Here is an 18,664-nt window from a genome sequence, read left to right as displayed (position 1 = left end):
AAAGTGCATTAGTTGAAGACCTCCTGTTGTAAAAGGCATCATCATAWCTATTAGTGGTAATACACATCATTTATCCAATACCTATGTGTCAGTTTTATCAATAAGATCATACTTTTAAATGATCCTTGCAATGTAATTTTTTTATTTTTATTTTATGTATATTCACTTGAATCCTGAAAAGCTTATTTTAAAGCCTTAAACTGATATAAGTCTTTGTGGTAGGACTGTGTTATTGCATTAGGAAAACCTAATGTGATAACAGATTTTATTTTACTCTATTTGTCTGATTTTATTTATTGAATTTATGAAAGTACTTTTGAATTGAACAATGCTTAATATTGCGATAAATGAACAAATACTGAAATATGCGGTGTTGATGCTCATCTGTTCAAAACAAAAAGAAATAAAAAACATAATTTCCATTCAAACGTGACAACTTTATTTAAAAAAATGCAGCTAGAGCAGGGATGTGCAATCCTGGTCTTCGAGGGCTGCAGCCCTGCCTGTTTTCTTTTGTCCCTTACACCAACACACCTGATTCAGTCATTAAATTACCTCTTCCAAGTTCTGCAGAAACCTGATAATTGCCCATTCATTGAAATCAGGTGTGTTGGAGCAGAGAAACAAAACATTGAGGATAGCGGCACTCAAGGACCAGGATTGCCTATGCCTGAACTAGACTCWGTTACTGTAGTAAAATTGAAACAACAAACTGCATAAATAAAGTTTCTTAATGACTTTCAAACATTGCCTCGTAAAACAATTTCTGATGCTCTAAATACTGAAAAACACCCCTTACTATTAGTTATTTTAAAATAAATAATAAAAACATCTAAGTAAGTTAAAGAATTGTAAATAAAAGGTAATAAACCTTAATCCAACTGCAAGTTGTTTCGTTGGAGTTGACCAKCCATCATATCCTTTTTATCAAAAAGAGTTCCTCTTATAAAACTTTGATACACCGATGTTTGCTGAACTGGTTTGCTCTTACTTCTAACTTTTGCAGCTTTGGTTTTGCTATAGCTAGCCTTTCGGAACTCTTCATACAGTTCTTTATGGTTGTATTGAAGGTGTTTCCAATCGCAGTTGCCACTAGTTTTCATCATGTTTTGCAGAGTACCTGCGTCTGTAGAACATGGTCTCTATTGGAACCAAGTTATCTCAGACACACTGTTTTTTAAACCACAGTTTCTTTGTCACTAACATTTTCCTCTCTTATCTTGCTCTCATTGCAACTCCCACTAAGCTGGCTAAGTTATTTGCCATCCATCCATGTCTACATAGGGGGGTGGGTATATAATGGAAAGAGATCCATTTGATTGGTGCTTTTGTGTGACAAAACGCATAAATGCAACATTTGAGCCAACCATTTATTGCAGTTTTATGCAATACACCTATTGAACGAAGTTTTATCTCATTGATGATAAATTTGCAATATATTGTGCAGCCCTAATTTTTGGTACTTTTATACTTTGTACTTTATATGCTAACCTAAGTTAATGTGTTGATTACCATATTGTATTTGATTTTATTTATAAAGTAGCTTTTATTTATTAATAAAGGTATTTAACACAGTCTACTCGGAAGGATAGAGGCTTTTTTCTGCATCTTGCTATTTATTGTTTATCTCTTCTGTAAGCTAAGTTTAGAGRAATATCTTTGATTCTTGTACTCTATTTAATACAAAAAAGTAGATATTCAAGCTTAAAGTAAAGTTAAACTTAGTTAAACTCAGTGTTACTCTTTCAAATAAATCCCCTCTCCTGAGTTTGATGAGCATAGCAGATCAGGCATATTGGTCTGTTTTTGTCTGATAGCACTATCTGCTGTTATAAGCAGCAGGTTCTGCATTACTGCCCTCGTCCATGACCTCATTTTTCATTTTCCAATTTCCTGGCTCAAGCATAGGTCAGTAAAATGTCTGACTATAGTGTGTGTGTGTGTGCAGGAAAATGATCTCACCATATCTATGGCATATCAACTCTATACWTCACACTTCCATGCGGATAACTTCCACCTGACTTTAAGGTTAGGGATAAATGTCGAATAGGTGTGTTGAGGTGTTCGACCTCGTTAATACAGCTTGTCAGTCAATCACTGACAGAGAAATTATATTTTTGACTTTGAAGACCATTTAGCCCTTGTTCTTCYGTACACACTTTTTAGTCTTTTGTACGCAGCTTTAATAAAGTAGTCATGGTTATTCTCATAAAAGAGTTTATTTTAAATATTGTTTTCTTTCATTCGTCATTGTAAAATATCTAATTCTCAGTTGCTAGTAACGTTTTAAACCCAACACCACTGATGCATCTGGTACAAAAACATCACCTTCACTCTGAAATCGGCTTTTAGTTGCAGTCTTCCCTGACCAGGCCTCACTACACTTTGAATCATGTTGTACAAGTAAAAGAGATGGGAACCAAGATATATTGTTGAGTTGTTCTTTTCTGTCTGGCCTTTTTATAACCCGACACATTTTGTTTCTCTTATTCCTCCAGCTATTTGATGGATGGAGCTGAGTCTAGCTCAGAGAGTGAAATGGAGGTGGACGAAGAGAGCGAAGAGGAAATGAAAACAAAGGTCAATTTGTTTTTTTTAAGTGCGCCAATAAATATAATAAAGGGAGAAAACCTGTCAGTTTTAACACTCCAGGTCCATTTTGTTTCTGCAGACTCCACAGAAGCAGGAGAGACAAGCGACCCCTAAAAAGACCCCAGAAAAGAAGGATGAGGTTGATGAGTACGGTGGTTCTACTGATGTGGATGAACCAGGTAATCGCTTCATGAATTATGTTCAACATTGTTTTATTTTACTCTCTTTAACACTACAGGGACAGCTGGCCTCAATTACCAGTAAACATTTCTTTTGTTAAATAGCTACAAAACTGTAGACTTGAAAGTATTTTTCAGTTGGTTTATAGGTAAAGCTCACATGGCWCAAATAGAACGACCATGTTCAAATATAGGGAAAGAAGTGAGCAGTTTGGAGAGTAGAGGCTGACTAAAAAAAGATGCAGTCAAACATGTATTGTTGAATGCGACACATTCCAAAAAAGCTGGGACAGAGGCATGTTTACCACTGTTACATCACCTTTCCTTTTAACAACACTCAAAAAGCTTTTGGGTTCTAAGAACTAATAGTTGAAGCTTTGCTTGTTGAACAACTTCTGTTGCTCAACAGTCCAGGRGTCTCTGTTGTTGTATTTTGCGCTTCATAATATGCCACACATTTTCAAAAGGAGACAGGTTTGGACCGCAGGCAGGCTAGTCTAGTACCCGCACACTTACTACGAAGCCATGCAGCTGGAASACRTGCAGAATGTGGCTTGACGTTGTCTTGCTGAAATAAGCAGGAAGTCCCTGATAAAGACTTGACTTGGATGGCAGCATATGTTMAAGTTATCTTTAATATCCTCTAACCTAACTATCATGGTATAGGCATATCTACTACATATCTACTAACAAACACACAACACTCAACAAAAAGTATTTTAAAGGACAATAACAGCAGGTAAGAATAAATGGATGTTGCTCGAAATCTGGTACGTACCTTTCAGGACTAATGATGCCTTCACTGATGTGACAGTTACCCATGCCATGAGCACTAATATATACCATCTGAGAGGCTGGCTTTTGAACTTTGCACTGATAACAATCTGGACAGTCTTTCCTCATATCTTGTTCAATTATTCATCAAAAAAACTTTATTTGATTATTTTTTTGCACTTGACAATTAATATGATTAATACCACCAGGCAGACTGACTGGAGATTTCCACTCTATGCTCCTCTCCGCTTCAAATATGACAAACATTTTTTTTAAAAGTTCTGTGATTGATTTATCATAACTCTGGTTTTGCTTGGTCTATCAACACAATTTAAAATTTGATGTATATCCTGAAGTCTGTACTTTTGACACAATTTGGAACAGATTGTTACAGAGAGCAAATCTTTCCCACCAGAGTGATTTAAATTGGTCAGGCATGCCTCCAGGGACTCCAGGGGATTAGTCATCATGTTAATCATGATCAGCTAAGTACCACAATTAATAGTGATTAATTTTTTTTGCCAATATCCCCCAACCCTACATGGTAGTAGCAACAAACTGTGTTCACTGACAATGGTTTTCTGAAGTGTTCYTGAGCCCATGGGGTGACATCTGTTACAAAATGATGTTTTTTAATGCAATGCTGCCTGAGGGGTCAAAGGTCACGAGCATTCAGTGTGTTTTTCAGCCTTGCTGCTTACGTGCAGAGATTTGTACAGATTCTCTGAATATTTTGATGATTTTATGAACTGTAGATGATGAAATCCCTAAATTCCTTGCAATTGTATGTTGAGAAACATTGGGCCTCATGCAAGAACCATTCATACGCACAGATTTGTTCTTAAGTTGTGCTACAAGTGATTTAGGAGAACTTGTGGCATTCACCAATGTTTTTGTATTCTAAGATTTTCTTCAGATACGAACAAAATTGCGCGACTGCTCCCCTGAATAAGTGAAACATGTAACACAGTTTACACTGAAATAAAAATATTTGACCAAAGAAAAACCAGTGCAGGACTACAGAGAAACAGAGAGATAAATATGATTTAGATTTTTATTTCTGTGACTGTACGACCCACAGGAGACACGACATTAACAGCAGTCGTCATTTCATTCCTCGGCTTTAAAGCAGATCCTTTAATTCTACAGCTGACGTTGCTAAAAATGACTCTTTTTTTTGTGGATCTCCCGAGAGCAGAACTTCTATTTCCAAACTAGTTCTTCTTTTTTACTTTGCGATGTCACTTATGAATGAACACTTCCTGGCATGTGTGGCAGGACACATATATCCTTATATGGGGTTTTTTGGGGTGGTAATTATGTAAATCACCTCTCCCCCTGCTCGAGCACCTGGATACGCATTCATTAGTTTATGCTCCTCATTTACACACTTTTCCTGAAGATAGAAGAGTTTGTTGAATCTGATGTTGCATGTTCGTACGAACAAAAGTAAGAGAAGTTTAGGATAAGAATACGAACATGTTCTTGCATGAGGCCCAAGGATTCTAAACTGTTGGATTATTTGCTCACACGGTTGTTTACAAAGTGGTGAACCTTGACTCATCCTTGTTTGTGAATGATCGAGCCTTTCAAGGATGCTCGTTTTTATACGCAATCATGACACTCACTTGTTTCCAATTAAACTGTTCGCCCGTGGAATTCTCCAAACAGGTGTTTTTAGCATCTTTTAACTTTCCCAGTCTTTTGTTGCTCCTGCCCCAGCTTTTTATTAACCGTGTTGCAGGCATCAAATTCAAAATGAGTGAATATAAAAAAAAGTTGTATTTGTTTGGACATTAATTATCTTGTATTTAYTTGAATATAGATTGAAAGTGTTTGCAAGTCTCATTGCTTTCTGTTTTTATTTGTTTTACATGTCGTTGGAATTAGGGTTGTACACTACAGAATAATTTATCGGTTTCAGTTTTTATTTTCTTGCTCTTTAGTGCAATTATTTGCCTGCRCTGCCTCAAGGTTGTCACCAAATACAGCAGTAAACATTAATCACAGACAATGCAACTCCAAATAAAGTGTTGACACATTTTAGTTTAATTATTGTGCATCTAATAACCAAAGCTGAAATTAAACTGCTATTCCCCTAACAAATAAACAAGAAAGTCATCTGTGTAWATGCAATAAAACAAATTTAAGGCTGAGATAAATTAGCTGGGACTCATACATGGTGATTGAATCTATTAGCTCAAATAACYAGAGAATGAGGAGGCAGCACTGGAGCTGAAGAGAGGGGCTTGGGGACAGTTTGAGAGGTCAGGGATTAGACCAAAGGACTAACCTTTATGAGGCTCTCGGAGGTGGATGGTTGACAACGCCTTGGTGGAAAGGACTTGAGTACCTGACGTGTTATAGGTGCAGTTTGAGGAAAAAACAGGAATGGAGGKGATGTGAAATCACTGCACAGGGACTTGTGCATGTTTCTCATTTCTATGTTAATGTGAGGCCAGAAGTAAAGTGCTTAGATGCGTCAATAAAATGAGACAACTCACCCTGACACACCATATATGGGGACYGCATTTTAAAGAGACTCACTTCTCCTTTTTCTACCCTTTTTTTTCATCAACGCAGGATTTTATGGTAATCGTCTTGTTGCCAGCAAGGTTTTACCTAATGATGTATGTTTCATGGAGATGTGGATTCACCTGGCATTTTAAAAGTTGTTAAACTCATCCCCTCCAGATGGCCAGGGAATTTAAAGCAGATTTACCTCTCAGACATTATTGTAGTTAATTAGTTTGAAGATTGGGGCCACAGCTCAGTAACTGCACTTTTAGTCGTCTGTGAACTCGTGTTCAATTATAAAAATGTTTAACTTAACACAATTCTCTGCCACCACCTGATTTTTATTTTCATTTTTAGGGGGGAGAAAAATGGAACTCGTTACATGAATCTGCTGAAAAATGAAATCAGCTGAATTTTTCTTTTTTCACAGGAGATGAAGATGATGATAATGATGAATCTGGATTAGAGACAGAGGATGAGCTGCAGAGGTAGGCAGAAGAAAAAAAGACAGATGATGTTTGTTATAACTGTGGCCAAAAAACAAATTGCTTTAGTTAAACTTGAATTACATGATTACACAATGATTTTAATGGGTTAAAATTCATTATTATTTGCTGTGAATATTAGATCCATATATTAATAAAGAAACATATTGCATGTTACAATCCAAGCATCAATAAATAGAAAATAAACATTTAATCCACGCAAGAGGGTGTACTAATCTAAAACAACTTTATCTGTTATTTAAAAATCCATGAGTTGATATTTAAAAAGCATCACTTCTTGTATAAACATATTTAAGGCAATGGTTATTTCCAGTTTTATCAAGACATTAAATGTCATGATAAACCATAAAAGAATAGTGAATGGAGAAATTTAAAGGGGAAATATCATGCAAATTCCACTTTTTTAGCTGTTAAATGTGTTTATTTTTGTGTACTTGAAGTCTTTATATYTTGTTTGGGTCATATTTTTCTACCTGTTCAGTTTTTTCTATTTTCTTTGACGTTTTCTAAACCTTTAGAATAGAGATGCACAATATATCAGTATTGATATCGGTATCGGCAGATATTGGTAAATTTTTAGAATATCTATCGGTCCAATATGTAAAACTGGGCCGATATTAATGTCCGATATTGATTTCCCACTTTTTAGCTTTGTGTTTCTGTTTTGGGACGAGAGATGGTTGGTTGAGCGGCATCTGTTTGATCATAATAGTGATATTGATGCTGCGTAGCCAGGAATAACTGAAGTAGGGCCGCCACAAACGATTATTTTTATAAGCGATTCATCACAGATTATTTTTTCGATTAGTCGACTAATCGGATCATACTTTAATTGAATATAAAACATAGAGCTTATTGCGCCAGAATGCAGCTGCTATTATATAACTATCGTTAGATTTTAGCTATATGCTAACTAAAAATAATTGCTGTGGAAGGTAAGTTCTGCTCTGCAGATATTGCACAGGTTTCTCTTTCATTTTCTTAAAATGATCCCACACTTTTGAGCTCCATAGGTAGCCATGATACCAGAGCTTGTCTGTATAATGTCTTGTGACGTCCACAGCCTACCCCAGTTACCACTACTGTGCATGTGTGTCAAGGACAGAAAGGCAGATGTGGCAGTGGAAGGTGTCAAAGCAGTTTGGAGAGAAAAACAAAGTAAAGAAGAAAAAAAAAAGAAAACTATTAATCGATTATTAAATTCGTCATCGATTATTTTAATAATCGATTAGTCGTCGACTAATCGTGGCAGCCCTAAACTGAAGTAGAGTTATGTCAGAGGTCTGACCATTTATTTACTGTATCAAAAAAAAGACCCAAGTGTTTGTGTGTATATGTATAATATAATTTGTATGTTTGTGTAAAATCGGTAAATATCGGCCATCGGCCATAACAGCAATAATTATATCGGATATCAATATCGGCTGAAATTTTCGTATCAGTGCATCCCTACTTTAGAACAAAGTATTTCTGACAAAACTTCTAAATAAGGTCTGGATTTACCATCTACGATGTGGTGGTCTTCATTCTCCTCTGGTTCTGGGTCAGACTCTGGCTCCAACATATGAGGCTGGATGGACAAGACTTCCCTTGTTGACRTCTTATAATTTGTAGAAATAAATAGTTTCTGTGCAGCTATATCTTCATAAACCCCTCTATCAAACTAGAACGGACTGCTCTGGAAGCTGGAGTGGGGCGGGGCATGAAGCTTTATGTTTGAATTTAAGAAACAGCCTCAAAACGAGTTGATCAGAGATACACCTCAAGAAAAAAAGGTGAAAGAGGGGCTTGTAAAGTTACAACAAGGGGGAATTTAGACCAATGTTGCAGTTTCACTTTTTATAAACCCCAGCTTAACGATTTTAAATGTGAAAACGAAGGATTTACAAGCAGGATATATGCACTTTAATTCAACATTATTTTATTTATTTTGACTGTCAAAGGCCCTGTCGCACTGTGATGTTTTAGGCAACTTGTGCCAACTTATGAAAAGTTTTTAGATGTCTACATTGAAGACTGAATTAAAAAAAAAAATCAACTGGAATCATCTTTTAGGCGTGTACATACTGTAACACTAACAAATTGATCAAATATCTAACTTTTGTTAATTTAGTGGAAAAGATTTTTCCAGAAGTTGGCATAAATTGTCTAAAACGTTATCGTGTGACAGGGCCTTTAAATAAGAGCTGATATTAGAAACAGGTATTTTGTGATGAGCGTGTGAAAATGGGTCATAATATAGCTTCTTGTTGTGAAAAGGATGGAGGAGAGGCGACAGAGGAAAGCAGCGGAAGGGGAAACGTCAGTAAAAGACGAGGATCCATACGGAGGGTCGACAGATGAAAACACAGACGCTGAAGCTGAAGAGGAACATCCCATCCCCGAGCTACCAGGCACGTCTGTTTCTGCTCTTATCTCCGTGACTTCCTGTCTTTTGTTCGTGTTCCACTCTCAGGAGCAGATCCGCCCTTTTTGCATCAGAGACTTCAACTGCTGACAAAAAAAGTGAACCGATAAGCGAACACAAACCCTGAACTGGGTTGTGTTTGTTTTTATGCTTTGTCCTTTTTGTCAAAAGCCATCTTTAATTTGCTCTCCTGTGTATTGTGCTGCACCTGTCTTTGTTCACCTTCTTGTTTCTGTTTTTCCCCCCCCAGATTTCCTGAATGGAAAGCACTTTTTCCTCTACGGTAAATTTCCCAACAATGAGAGACGATTGGTGCTGCGGTACATCGTCGCCTTTAACGGGTGAGGGAGACTTACACCTTAACCCAAACCTTTAAATGGTTAACTGTTTGCCTAATTAAACTAAAGATGTAYTCAGTTCTGACAGCATTGCTCTCTACTTCCTTTGCCTCAGAGTGATCGAGGACTACATGTCGGATAAAGTGCAGTTTGTTGTGACCAGTGAAGGATGGCACGATTCTTTTGAAGACGTGAGTCCTCTGTTTAATTTCTTCCATTCACACGTCGTTTGATGGCAGCCACGGGCAAACAAAGATGTCCAACATCAGCTTAACGGTTGAATAGTTGTGCTTTTATCTGCCACTTCCAAGTGATAAGTCTCTGAGGAGAATTGCTAGGTGAAACTGTTGCTCAATTACACAAAGTGCACAGCTAAAACATAAAATGCTACAGAGGGAAAAAACACAATCTAAAGATGCAGTTAAGGCAGTAAGCATAGAGAGAGCCTAAGATTTATTATTAACATGTTCTTACCAGTGCCTGAAATTCACTTTTTACATTGTGGTGGTGGTGTTATACATATTTTTGTGAGGAATTACAGAGGTGCCAACCATTACRATCTCACCGTAATCATTACGATGTTGAGACCCGCTCTGAWCYATTACRGCGTACTAGACATTTATTACRATCTGRCCTTGTGCYGAGCTTCATTCATTCAGCYGAGCTCCTGGGAACCCCTCCYGCTGCATTTTTCCACCTRCGCGGTTCGGTTTGGCTCCACCCCACTCCGCACCCGTTTTCGGTCTTGGGCCTGTTTTCAGAGCAGTGAAGGACAACAACAGCGGGAGTGGCTCAATGCCGTGGGACTAGAGCTGCTGTGGGTAAATGGAGGGGATCGCTCTTTACAGCCGCCGGTTAATTAGCTAGCTGCTGCTACTGTAGACTGGTCTCRTCACAAACTTCATCTGCAGACGGTGAGTGCTTCGTGCATTTAGTTAGAGATTGAACATAATTTATGGGACACATGTCTTGCTTGTGAAACTGTACCTTTTATTTATAAAGTTTGTTCCRATGTGTCCTGTGCGTGTTCGTTTCCGATGCTAACTAGTTAGCGGCTATTGCTAGTTAGCGATCCAGGCTAAAAACAACAGCCCCARCTCTTCATTTATTGTAATTAGTAATTAATTATGACCGTATTCACCTTCGACAAGCGACCAGCTGAGCTCCTGGACCGTTTCTCCACCTTCTYCTGCGTCTATCGGTACCAGCTGCRTTGCTATSYGTGTCGAGGCAGCCAGAGGCTGGGCAGCGACAGGAGAGCCGCGCCCGGAGCTGCTCCGGTTACGTTCGGACTTTCAAGTACTTTTTTAGGTGGTTGTGTGGTTTTTAAAATGTAGTTATATATAGTCTGACTTTTATTTTGTTAAATAAAGATACTATTGGCATTGCTGTTTGTTCTTCATTGAGTTAAATCCATAAAGAAAAAAATCAACATATATACTCACACTCCCAGGCATAAAGTGTGCAGTAAGTGTAATTTCATTTATTAGAAAAAACATTTTGGTTTTGTTTTACTGCATTTATAAGCAACGGTTTGCTGTAGCAGGGTRTKWWKWYTRTWWAYARWMWWMAYACCCTGCTACAGCAAACCGTTGCTTATAAATGCAGTAAAACAAAACCAAAATGTTTTTTCTAATAAATGAAATTACACTTACTGCACACTTTATGCCTGGGAGTGTGAGTATATATGTTGATTTTTTTCTTTATGGATTTAACTCAATGAAGAACAAACAGCAATGCCAATAGTATCTTTATTTAACAAAATAAAAGTCAGACTATATATAACTACATTTTAAAAACCACACAACCACCTAAAAAAGTACTTGAAAGTCCGAACGTAACCGGAGCAGCTCCGGGCGCGGCTCTCCTGTCGCTGCCCAGCCTCTGGCTGCCTCGACACNAATATACTATTGGCATTGCTGTTTGTTTTTCATTGAGTTAGATCCATAAAGAAAAAAATCAACATATTTACTCACACTCCCAGGCATAAAGTGTGCAGTAAGTGTAATTTCATTTATTAGAAAATCATTTTGGTTTTGTTTTACTGCATTTATAAGCAACGGTTTGCTGTAGCAGGGTATGATTATTATTTACAGACTATAAGTACCCTGCTACAGCAAACCGTTGCTTATAAATGCAGTAAAACAAAACTAAAATGATTTTCTAATAAATGAAATTACACTTACTGCACACTTTATGCCTAGGAGTGTGAGTATATATGTTGATTTTTTTATGGATTTAACTCAATGAAAAACAAACAGCAATGCCAATAGTATCTTTATTTAACAAAATAAAAGTCAGACGATATATACAGCAGCTACTTTTAAAAGACGTTACYGCTCCGAACCAGCCCGAACTGAGCCGAGAGGAGCTGGACTCAATAATGGAAAAGACTATTCATCTGTTATTATTTTTAAAAGACAAATATARTTTCCTCCTTATTCAGTTGAAATATTGTGACAAGAATTCCCTGTGACTACAAATTCATCTTCAGCTGCTGAGTCTGATTATAGAAGGGTGAATGAATAAAGGAGACCCAATAATAGGATAGTTGTATGTACTGTTTAGCAAAGTTATGTTCATAAAGCACCCATTTTATAAACTCTGTTTTGTCACTTGTTACTTATAATCTCTCCATCTAGAAATAAGTAGGTTTGCATGAAAACTTTGAAGTTTAAAGCTATAAATTCCATATATTTTTTTATTATGCGCACAAACTGCCAGAAACGAACGCACGCCGCACAACGCAAATGCTCCGAGGCAATCATTATGATTTGGGATGACTCCAGGTTGGCACCTCTGGAATTATTACTCATGAACACGACTACAGGTTTTGTCTTGTGATAATCAACCTAAGACCTATCGAATTAATAAGGGTAATCTRCACTTGCTGATGACCCTGCTGCAATCAAAGTAAAATTATACCAGTTGTATTAATTCATGCGTTTTAAGCTCCAGTTACTTGTATTTATGAATGTGAGGTTTGAGGAGGTATTAATTAAAAGCACTCTGCCATTGAATCATTTTTAACCATCACAGAAAAATCTAAATGCTGTAAATTTATTGTAATGGATTGGAAAACTGAATGTCTTTTTTGTTAGAAATTTAATAAGTAAAATGGGTAATATAAACATTTGGGTGCTGAAATTGAGTCTTGTAGAGTTCACTTGTTAACTGTAACAGTAAATTCATATTTTTATTAAGACTGTTATTAGGTTGATGCAGAGCTCCCATTTAGGCAACAAGATTTAGTCTTGACTGCTTAGCTATAAACAAATATGGCAGCAGTAATGAAGGCTAAAATCATAAAGATCAGCAGCAAATATTTTTAAAAATCCAACTATCTTCTATATACTTTTAAACTTGAAATATTCACTCCAAGTATCTCATTTAAATTAAGATAAAAGTATATCAACAAATAATATGTTTTGGCTCACTCTGTCAATCTGTTGTTGTGCTTTTATTTTTATCTGACAAACTTACAGTAAGTTTTGTTTTTAATCACACAACTTACACAGTGTCTAATAAAACCCTGCCAGGTCAGTTAGCACAAATAACATTAATATACCTCCTTGTACATCTGTAACATGACAGATTATCACATATTAAGGTAACCGTATTTTGCAAAGGGAACGTAAACAAATACCTGTTAACTCCGGACGCGTTTGGTACATGCATCAGCTGTTTTTGTTCCGGTGCAGAAACACCGAGGGTGTGATGCGTACTGCGCGTTGTTGTCTTTACTGTTTAGTTTTAAATGTTCCCATGCTTTTTATAATTTGTTGTTTTCTGAGCGCTTCGTTTCTGCACTCTTCATCTTCTTCTAAAGCTAAATGTAGCTCTTAGCAAGCATACACGCATGACGCGCCAACAGTGTAATCGTTAGCGGAACCGCTAACGTCGTAGCATTGTGTAACACAAATAACATTCCGGCCAGACGAAAGTGCGCTGATTATATATKATATACACTGCTCAAAAAAATAAAGGGAACACTTAAACAACGCACGCTAACTCCTGATCTTAATCAATGAAATATTCGCATTGAGTACTTTGTTCTGTACAGAGTTGAATGTGTTTCACAAAAGTTTGATTTACTTGGACTTAGCGTGCGCTGTTTAAGTGTTCCCTTTATTTTTTGAGCAGTGTATTTTTTACAAAGCTTCAAGGCAGATAAATTTGCCGAGGATTTTTTTGTAATCGAATTACTCAAATTATTCGAGGAATCGTTTCAGCCCTAGTGCCAATCAAGCCTTTGAAGCTTGTTTATTTCCTCCTTTGCACAAAAAACACACCCACCGTTTAAATTTTCAAAGTGGGAATTTCCTACATTACAACTACTAGATTTGCTGGGATTGATAATAAAATGCACAGTACTTACAGTGAATTTCAGGTCCTGCTTACTTTAATTTTTCAAGGATATTAAAAATGTTAAAATTGAAGTTTTTTTCTGTTACCAGTGAAAATTCAGTACTGGTAATGACTGGCCTCAGAGTTACACTTCTTAGTACCTCACTGCTTTGTGTGTGTGTGTGTGTGTGTGTGTGTGTGTGAGTGTGTGTAAGTGTGTGTGTGTAATTGAAGGAAATTGACACATTTTCATGTCCGGCTCTCACTTGGATCTCAGGCACTGATGGAAAACGGCAATCTGAACTTTGTGAAACCAGCGTGGATTTATGCGATCAATGAACGACAGAAACTGCTGCCCTACCAGCCTTACACCGTCGTGCCCTGAACAATACACCGTGCCAAAACACGAAGGAGTGAATGCAACCACTACAAGTCCTGGTGAAGAACAAATGGAAAAGCCATAGTTGTTTTTAAGATTAGCTACTAAAGAAGCAATAAACCATTTATTGTCAATTCTGGTCTTTGTAAGGACTTTTTCACATGATAATGAAATAACTGCAGGTATTTAAATGTTTTACTACAGAGCTGAAAAAAATCCATTAAATGTGTTCCCCTGGAGTTAAAAATCAGAATTAGCTATGGATTTATTTCAAGCTTATTTTTCTTCTCTTGAGGGTTGCATTACAGCCATCATCGTGTGCTGCTGAACATTTGAACATAAAGAAAGGAAGGTCGCTGGACTCAGGACTTGAGTTTTCTGTGCTGCTCACATGTTGGAGCTCACCTCAGGTTACAGAGTATAGAGTGAGTATTCACGCTGTGCTGACTGCCAGTGGCTCAGATAAGACTTGAGCAGGCAGGCTGACTTTGATGAGATCAACCCAAAGTCAGGTAAAAAGGTGTCGCTCACTTCAGGCTAAGACTAATACAGAAAAAGAAAGTTTTGGGGGTATTGACAGTTAAAGCCGGGGAATATTTGATTTATTATCTAAAAGGCCACATCTACTGATGTCTTTGTATGAGTTTGTTTTTATTCTGGTTATGGAACGTACGACTAATTGAACATTGTTTTATGTAGATATGTATGATAGGTTTGGGTTCTCGTGCCAAAAACAGCTTGTGGTATTCTCTGTTATACCTTCAATTGTAATACTTAATTAATTTGTTAAAATAAAAAAAAATTAAATTAAAAACTGTGACGTTTTATTTTTTTCCTTATTAATCAAACTTTGCACTCAGCTGCCCTCGTTTCTGTCCCTCTTCCCCCTCTTCCTCCCAGTTTGCAGCTGGAGAGGCTCTTCCTTTTCATTTCCTGTCTGATCTCGAGTCCCCTCTCCGCTCTCTAATTTACTCCGCTGCCTGTTTTCGTGCCGGGAGCCACTGGGTCTGTTGCTCTTCAGACGAGGGGATTAGAAGGATGGCATGTGGACGAGAGATGAAGGAGGGGTTGTTGGGAGGGAGAGTAAAATGCAAGGGAGATGAAAAGGTTTGAATTCACTGCGAGGWTGCATTTTTAATGGAAACGGGTTTTGGACTGTTTGATTATATTCTAAAGGTCCGTTCAGACACAATGACCAAGAGCGAGTCAAGTTTCCTTCGGTCGTCTCACTCGTTGATTTGCTTTTTGTCTGAAGGGAGAGTTCAGGGTCAAATCTATTATAACGTGATGAAATTAATTGCCTCAAATAGCATCGACCTATCATGGTGCCATATTTCATTTCTGTGGGYATYCGTCATTTTATAGCGGGGACTTTCRGCTGCATTCAAATTGTCACATATGACAGATCGCCTTTGTTTAAGCAGCTGTTTGCACCWGATTCTTGTCACTTTTATTTCTTTGGGAAAGATTTGTTCTTCGTTTGGAACATTTTTATGTCCCTGGGGAGATGAAACATTGTCTGACATGAACCTCAGGTGGCTGCAGATTGGTTTCATCATCATTATCCTTCGATGCAGAAAACGGGGCACCTTGAATTTTTTAGGGACATTTTCTTTACTTTTATTTAATGGAAAGATGAAAAGATTCTATAAACATGTTTTGCAGCAAAACCTTGAATCTCTTCTGTACGTTAATGTCACTGTTTGGTCATTCTTTTTTTACAATGTTGCTTCAGTGAGGATTGTGTSTCACCACAGCACTTCTGTTAAGCTGAGGCTGGACTTTTATTGGGTCATTGAAATGTGTTGATCAGTCTTTTTCAGCAGTTTGCTGTATTGATGTGTGACAACTAAATCACTAACGGAATGCTTTAAAACACAGATTAGTTAAAATCCTCAATGACCTGGCACATCCAATTTTTAGCCGTTGAACACATTTTGTTGTGTACTTAAAGTCTCAGAGTGCATACAGTTTGAATTTAGTTTCTCCAGGTCTGCATAGATACAGTATCTTTACATTCTGTTTGGGTCRTATTTTTAAACACGTTCAGTTTTYTCTGTTTTATGTACCGGTAACATATTCTGAAGTATTACGTCAAATTATTTGCGACACAACTGCCAGGACTTACCAGCTACAGTTTGGTGATCTTTATTCTCCTCTGGCTCTGGGTCAGACTCTGGCTCCAACATGTAAGTCTGAATGGACAAGTCTTCCTTTGTTGACATCTTCTAGTTAATTTTTTTTAAAAATAAATAAATAAAACATTTCTGCCCTGCTATAAAATCRTAAACCCTTCTATCAAGCTACAATGGACCGGTCTGGAGGCGGAAGGAGGGCCAGGGTGTGAAGCACCTCGTTTGTATTTAAAGAGACAGCCTCAAAACGAGTTTATTTTGGCATTTTATCAGCAGGATGGCTCAGTGGTTAGCACTGATGCCACACAGCAAGAAGGTCCTGGATTTGATCCCTGGTTTGGACCTGGGGTCATAATGTGCAGAGTTTGCATGCTCTCTTCGTGCTTGTGTGGGTTTTCTCAGCCGGTTCGGATGTTATCAGTCCATTAAATGGAAGTTATTAGCAGTTATCAGTCCCATAGAATGGCTTCAGACTGTCCCGACAGTGCCCCCTAGTGGGTTACCAGTGCCATGTACGTTGGAATGCAACAATCTGCTACCACCGGAGTCCGGTCTACTTTATCGTAGCCCATGTCATTTTCTCTAAAATTAACCTTAGTGGCTTTATGCCTCATATTAACCAGGTTGCATATAAAACCTTAGTGGCTTTATGCTTCTTATTAACCAGATTACATAAAAAAACATTAGTGGCTTTATCCCTCATTAACCAGATTACATTAAAAAAACATTAGTGGCTTTATCCCTCATTAACCAGATTACATAAAAACCTTAGTGGTTTTATGCCTCATATTAACCAGATTACATTATAAAAATCTTAGTGGCTTTATGCCTCATATTAACCAGATTGCATAAAAAAAACCTTAGTGGTTTTATGCCTCATACTAACCATTTAACAGTCTGAAGCCATTCTATGGTACGGAGAACCCACTAGGCGGCACAGTCGGGACAGTCTGAAGCTAGACTGAAACCATTCTATGGGACTGATAACAGCTATTAACGTCCATTTAATGGATGATAACATCCGAAGCGGGTGGTTTTCTCTAGGTACTCCGGTTTCCCCCACAGCACATAAACATGTACAATAGGCTGCCCTCAGGCCCAGGCCTCCCTTGAAAATGAGATCTACTATCTCAAAGGGATGTGCCTGGTTAAACAACGGTGAAAAATAAAATTAAGTCAAAATCTGGGACACATCTCAGAAAAGTGGTGAAAGAGGGGCTTGTGGAGTTACAATAAGGAGGAATTCAAACCAAAGTGTTGCAGTTCCACTTTATATAGACCCTAACCAAAGGATTTAAAGGGGACGTGCAAAATCCATTTTTTTAGCTGTTAAATACATTTTGTTGACTTGAAGTCTCTAGGAGTGCAGAGAAGTTGTTTTTGTAAAGTTGATGTCTCCTTTAAGATCAACCCTCATCACTCCAGTGGTAACAGTGTTCGTAGAGATGCTGTTTCATTTTCTCTGAATGTGATTTTGTGAAATAACGTTCTATGAAGACAGCCTCTAAATGGTAGTTTATAGTTAAATATGTGGATAAACAGTACATTAGTGATGTTTGAACACAAAGCAGAGTCAGAACTATTCTGTGATGTTGCATTTTTAGAAAAAAATTGTTTTGTTTTCATTAAAAGCATAAAAACTTGGAACTATCCACTTTCTTGCTTGTTTTAAAAGTGTCAGAGGACCTAAAACTAACACTGGTTTTAAAAAGGTGCTAATTTATCCAACTTTTTTAGTAAAACTGCTGAGTTTAATAAACAGTATATTCAGAGGGTTTCTGTGGAGTGTCAACCAGGATACAAAAATCTGACTGAGCATGAAAAGAAATAAAGAAACTGCAAAAATCAGCTTTAAACCATTGTGCTTCTGTGCCTGCATTATTTTCTGGAGCTGTAGCTTTGCTGAACTGTCCAGAAATACAAAGGCTTATGGAGGAGGAGGCAGAAACACAGCCTCACACCTGGAAACAGACTTATTGCCTTATAAATGGGTGAGCAGATGGATTGGCTCACACTGGATCACAGATGGACGGGCGGGCTCCACGTGGAGCCGGGCCCCTGCAGGGTGGAGGGAGGGCACTGACTCCTGGCTGCCATCGACTCTGATGAACTGATGGTTTTAAAACTGGACTCAAAGTGTATTCTCTCTCATGCAAACGGTGGCTCCATTCAGTTTGTAGCCTTCAGTTACAGTTTTCGGATGATGCAAGGACAGCTATTCTTTATAATAAGGTTTGAGGTGTTACATTAGGATTAACTCAAGATTTGTTCAAGAATAAATTTAATTTTATGGAATGTTGTTTGTGCTCATGCACAGGGTTCAACAAGATTTTCTGCTCAACAGGTTGTTGTTGTTGGTTTTTTCCTCTCAAACTCAATTATTTCCAAGAACCAAGGCTTGCATCATCGTCATCATTTTATTTATATAGCACATTTAAAAATGGTGTTGACTAAAGTGCTTCACAGACAAAATACAATAAAACCAATAAG

At 37.6% G+C, this 18,664-nt stretch overlaps 1 protein-coding gene across 1 annotated transcript in view; it reads left to right on the top strand.

The window, feature by feature from the left end:
• Nucleotides 1-14,853, top strand: part of xrcc1 (X-ray repair complementing defective repair in Chinese hamster cells 1) — a gene marked incomplete in the record, with an annotated part of 33,616 nt that extends 18,763 nt beyond the window's left edge. Inside the window, 7 exon segments of the mRNA XM_014025620.1 lie at nucleotides 2,499-2,580; nucleotides 2,672-2,771; nucleotides 6,493-6,550; nucleotides 8,828-8,961; nucleotides 9,226-9,316; nucleotides 9,429-9,504; nucleotides 13,938-14,853. Of these exon segments, the coding sequence (XP_013881074.1) occupies nucleotides 2,499-2,580; nucleotides 2,672-2,771; nucleotides 6,493-6,550; nucleotides 8,828-8,961; nucleotides 9,226-9,316; nucleotides 9,429-9,504; nucleotides 13,938-14,045 (649 nt within the window).
• Between the last annotated feature and the right edge of the window lie 3,811 nt (nucleotides 14,854-18,664).

This window comes from Austrofundulus limnaeus, unplaced genomic scaffold (assembly GCF_001266775.1).
Source record: "Austrofundulus limnaeus strain Quisiro unplaced genomic scaffold, Austrofundulus_limnaeus-1.0 Scaffold488, whole genome shotgun sequence".
Classification (NCBI taxonomy): Eukaryota; Metazoa; Chordata; class Actinopteri; order Cyprinodontiformes; family Rivulidae; genus Austrofundulus; species Austrofundulus limnaeus.
Note: the sequence above shows the minus strand (reverse complement) of the source record. Positions and strands in the feature narration are given on the sequence as shown.